This window comes from Ctenopharyngodon idella, chromosome 11 (assembly GCF_019924925.1).
Source record: "Ctenopharyngodon idella isolate HZGC_01 chromosome 11, HZGC01, whole genome shotgun sequence".
Lineage (NCBI taxonomy): Eukaryota > Metazoa > Chordata > Actinopteri > Cypriniformes > Xenocyprididae > Ctenopharyngodon > Ctenopharyngodon idella.
In genome coordinates this window covers 3714950-3717639 of record NC_067230.1, presented here as the reverse complement: position 1 = coordinate 3717639, position 2690 = coordinate 3714950, and the positions used below count along the sequence as shown (strand labels likewise).

At 33.4% G+C, this 2690-nt stretch overlaps 1 protein-coding gene across 2 annotated transcripts; it reads left to right on the top strand.

Annotated features, from left to right (window-relative positions):
- Positions 1 to 362: 362 nt before the first annotated feature.
- Positions 363 to 2478, top strand: LOC127523071 (NAD(P)(+)--arginine ADP-ribosyltransferase 2-like). 2 transcript variants are annotated; one of them, XM_051913551.1, is made up of 3 exons: positions 363 to 932; positions 1149 to 1229; positions 1307 to 2478. In XM_051913551.1, the coding sequence occupies exons 2-3, from the start codon at positions 1182 to 1184 to the stop codon at positions 2051 to 2053; spliced, it is 795 nt and encodes a 264-aa protein (XP_051769511.1). In that variant the 5' UTR covers positions 363 to 932; positions 1149 to 1181; the 3' UTR covers positions 2054 to 2478. The 2 variants fall into 2 exon arrangements, with proteins under 2 accessions (XP_051769511.1, XP_051769509.1); XM_051913549.1 differs by having other exon boundaries at positions 675 to 932; positions 1132 to 1229; positions 1307 to 2394.
- Positions 2479 to 2690: the final 212 nt, after the last annotated feature.

Sequence of the window (2690 nt, the reverse complement as noted above, 5' to 3'; positions counted from 1 at the left end):
TTTCTTACATTTTTTCATCCTAATCTTTCTCATACATGCTGAAGAGCCTCTGTCATGTTGGAGTTTTTGTGGTTTTCATTGTGCAGAAGAGTGAAGCTTGTGGTTTTGTGGATTGTTTTACTAACGTCATGATGCTTCACAAAATGAGTAATAGTTCTGCTGAAACCTGAGCGATGATGAGTCTTAAGTGTTCTAAAGTGTTCCTCCCATTACATGAAGTCATATTTGATTAACTTGAAATTAATTGATTGAATTTAAATAGTAAATAATTGAGAAGATTTATTTGTGTATCGTAAATCTAAAAATCTAAAAAAAACAGGTTTGTTTGAGCTGACCTGTATCTCTTTAACTGATCATAAAGTAGCAGAAAGTTTTGGAAATGCTTCTTGAAAATAAGCTGAAATGAAAAAAAGTACTGTTTTTTGGTAACACTTCAGTATGGGGAACAATTATCATTTTTAACTAGTTGCTTATTAGCCTACATATTGGCCAATACTGTACATCCCTTAATCCTATCCAATACCTGAGCTTAACCACTACAACAACTACTACCTTACTAACTATTAATAAGCAGTAAATTGGGAGTTTATTGAGGGAAAAGTCATAGTTAACAGTGAATATGTGTTCCCCGTACTAAAGTGTCACTGTTTTTTGTTTTTAACCATCACTTACCATTATTACACGATCTGAGGAGATCAGGTTGGAAAAAATTGGTCTTCATCTTAGACAGGAAGTTTGTCTGGTGAGAAACCACACACTGACCAGATCTTCACAAGTAATAAACATGTGACCTATTTACATGACCTTCATCCATTATATAAAGGCATCTCTTTCATCTCTTAATTTGAAGAGTAGTTGTCGTCCGGCTGTGAGTGAATGACTTTTCTGATCTTCTCCTCTCGTCTGACAAAAAGAGACAAGATTATTCTCAGGTAAGTTTGTTGTTAAAGAACAAGGTCAATATAACACTTCCATCAGTGATTATTTCAAAAACTTCTGCTTTTTGTCAGAATGTATATGAATTTTAACTTGTATTAAGAAATTGGTGAACAGTTTAATTGGACAAATCAATGTACATAATCCTTTCCATTATATTCTGAATTATAGATGTAGTTTATTGTTGTGTTTCAGCATCTGTTCTTCATTAGATCACTAGATCTGAGGGATTTGACTAAATCAAGATGCTGCTGATCATTGAAGCTCTTCTCTTTTTAGCTGCCCTAAGACAGGTAAGCTTGTGTTCTGGTATGAATATTACAGACATGAATACTGAAGATGTGATCATTTTTGATTCATGTTGCTGCAGGATCACAGAGCTGCTGTTGAAGAAACAATATATCCATTGGATAAGGCAATTAACTCTGTTGATGACCAGTATTACGGCTGTGGAGAGAACATGGCAGATCTGGTGAAGAACAAATATCTGGATAAAGAATTAAGAAACTCTCCAAATTTTAGTGATGCTTGGAAAGAAGCTGAAAATGTTATCAGTAGATGGAATATTTTTAGCAATCTAAAAAAAAAACATAAAATTGCCATACATGTGTACACTGATGATAAGGTATATAGTGAATTCAATCATGACACTCGTAATGGCAAACAAAATTTCAAAGACATGAAATACAAATGGTATTCACTTCACTTTCTGTTAACAGAAGCGATACAGATTCTGAAGAAAAAACAAAACAGATGCTTTGATACTTTTCGTGGTACAAACATTGACTTTCATGGGCGTGTTTTTAAAGAAGTTCGTTTTGGCTCATTTGCTTCATCCTCTCTTAATCGCGACAAAGCAGAACGTTTTGGAACTGTATCTTGTTTTGCAATCCATACTTGTGAAGGTGCTAATGTGACAAAATATTCTCAGTATTCTGTTGAGGAAGAGGTGCTGATTCCTCCATATGAGAAGTTTAATGTCACTGCTGTCAAGACAAGAACAGATGAGCCGGATCTCTGGTGTGAGACTGTGTACATATTGAAAAGCTCTGGAATAAGAAGTGACCTGAACTGTGCTCTATTCAATGAACCAACCAAGACCATAACTATTCACTGAACAAAGTGCTTTGATTTTACATGATGTACATCAGTTCAGGGCCAAAAATATGATAAACATCTCTGGTGTTCACTTTGAGAAGTCTTTGAGGAGAAATAAGTGACCTGAACTGTACAATAGCATCAAACAGTTGCTTTCTTTAATGTTGTACTAATTTTCATATTATTTTGTTGTGTTTAGTTAACCTGTATTACTGCATGTTTCTTTCTGTTATTGAGCCTTGATTGTCTTGTTTTATTAAATCAGCATTTGTTTTACTGTACGATTAGGTTCACAATGTAAACTTCAGAAAAATAGTGTTTTTTTTTTTTTTTTTTAGATTCAGATTTAACTTCTGTCAGCTAAATAAATCTCTCAAGCATAATTTTTCTTTCATAATTCTCTTTGATGAACAAAACATTTTATGATTGTAGTAATTTTTTAATCATAAATATATTTTGAAAATTTTGCACTAGTTAATGTGACAAGTCTGTGGAGCCCACACGATCTGTCACTGCATCTTGTTAGAGGAGTTTCGGAGGCAAGATGGAGAATTTAATTTTAGCTTATTGCAAAAACAAAAAAGAAAGGTAATTTGTGGTTAGGGATATATCAATAAATGAGAGGGTAATATTGTCAAAAGTGGAAGATATATCTA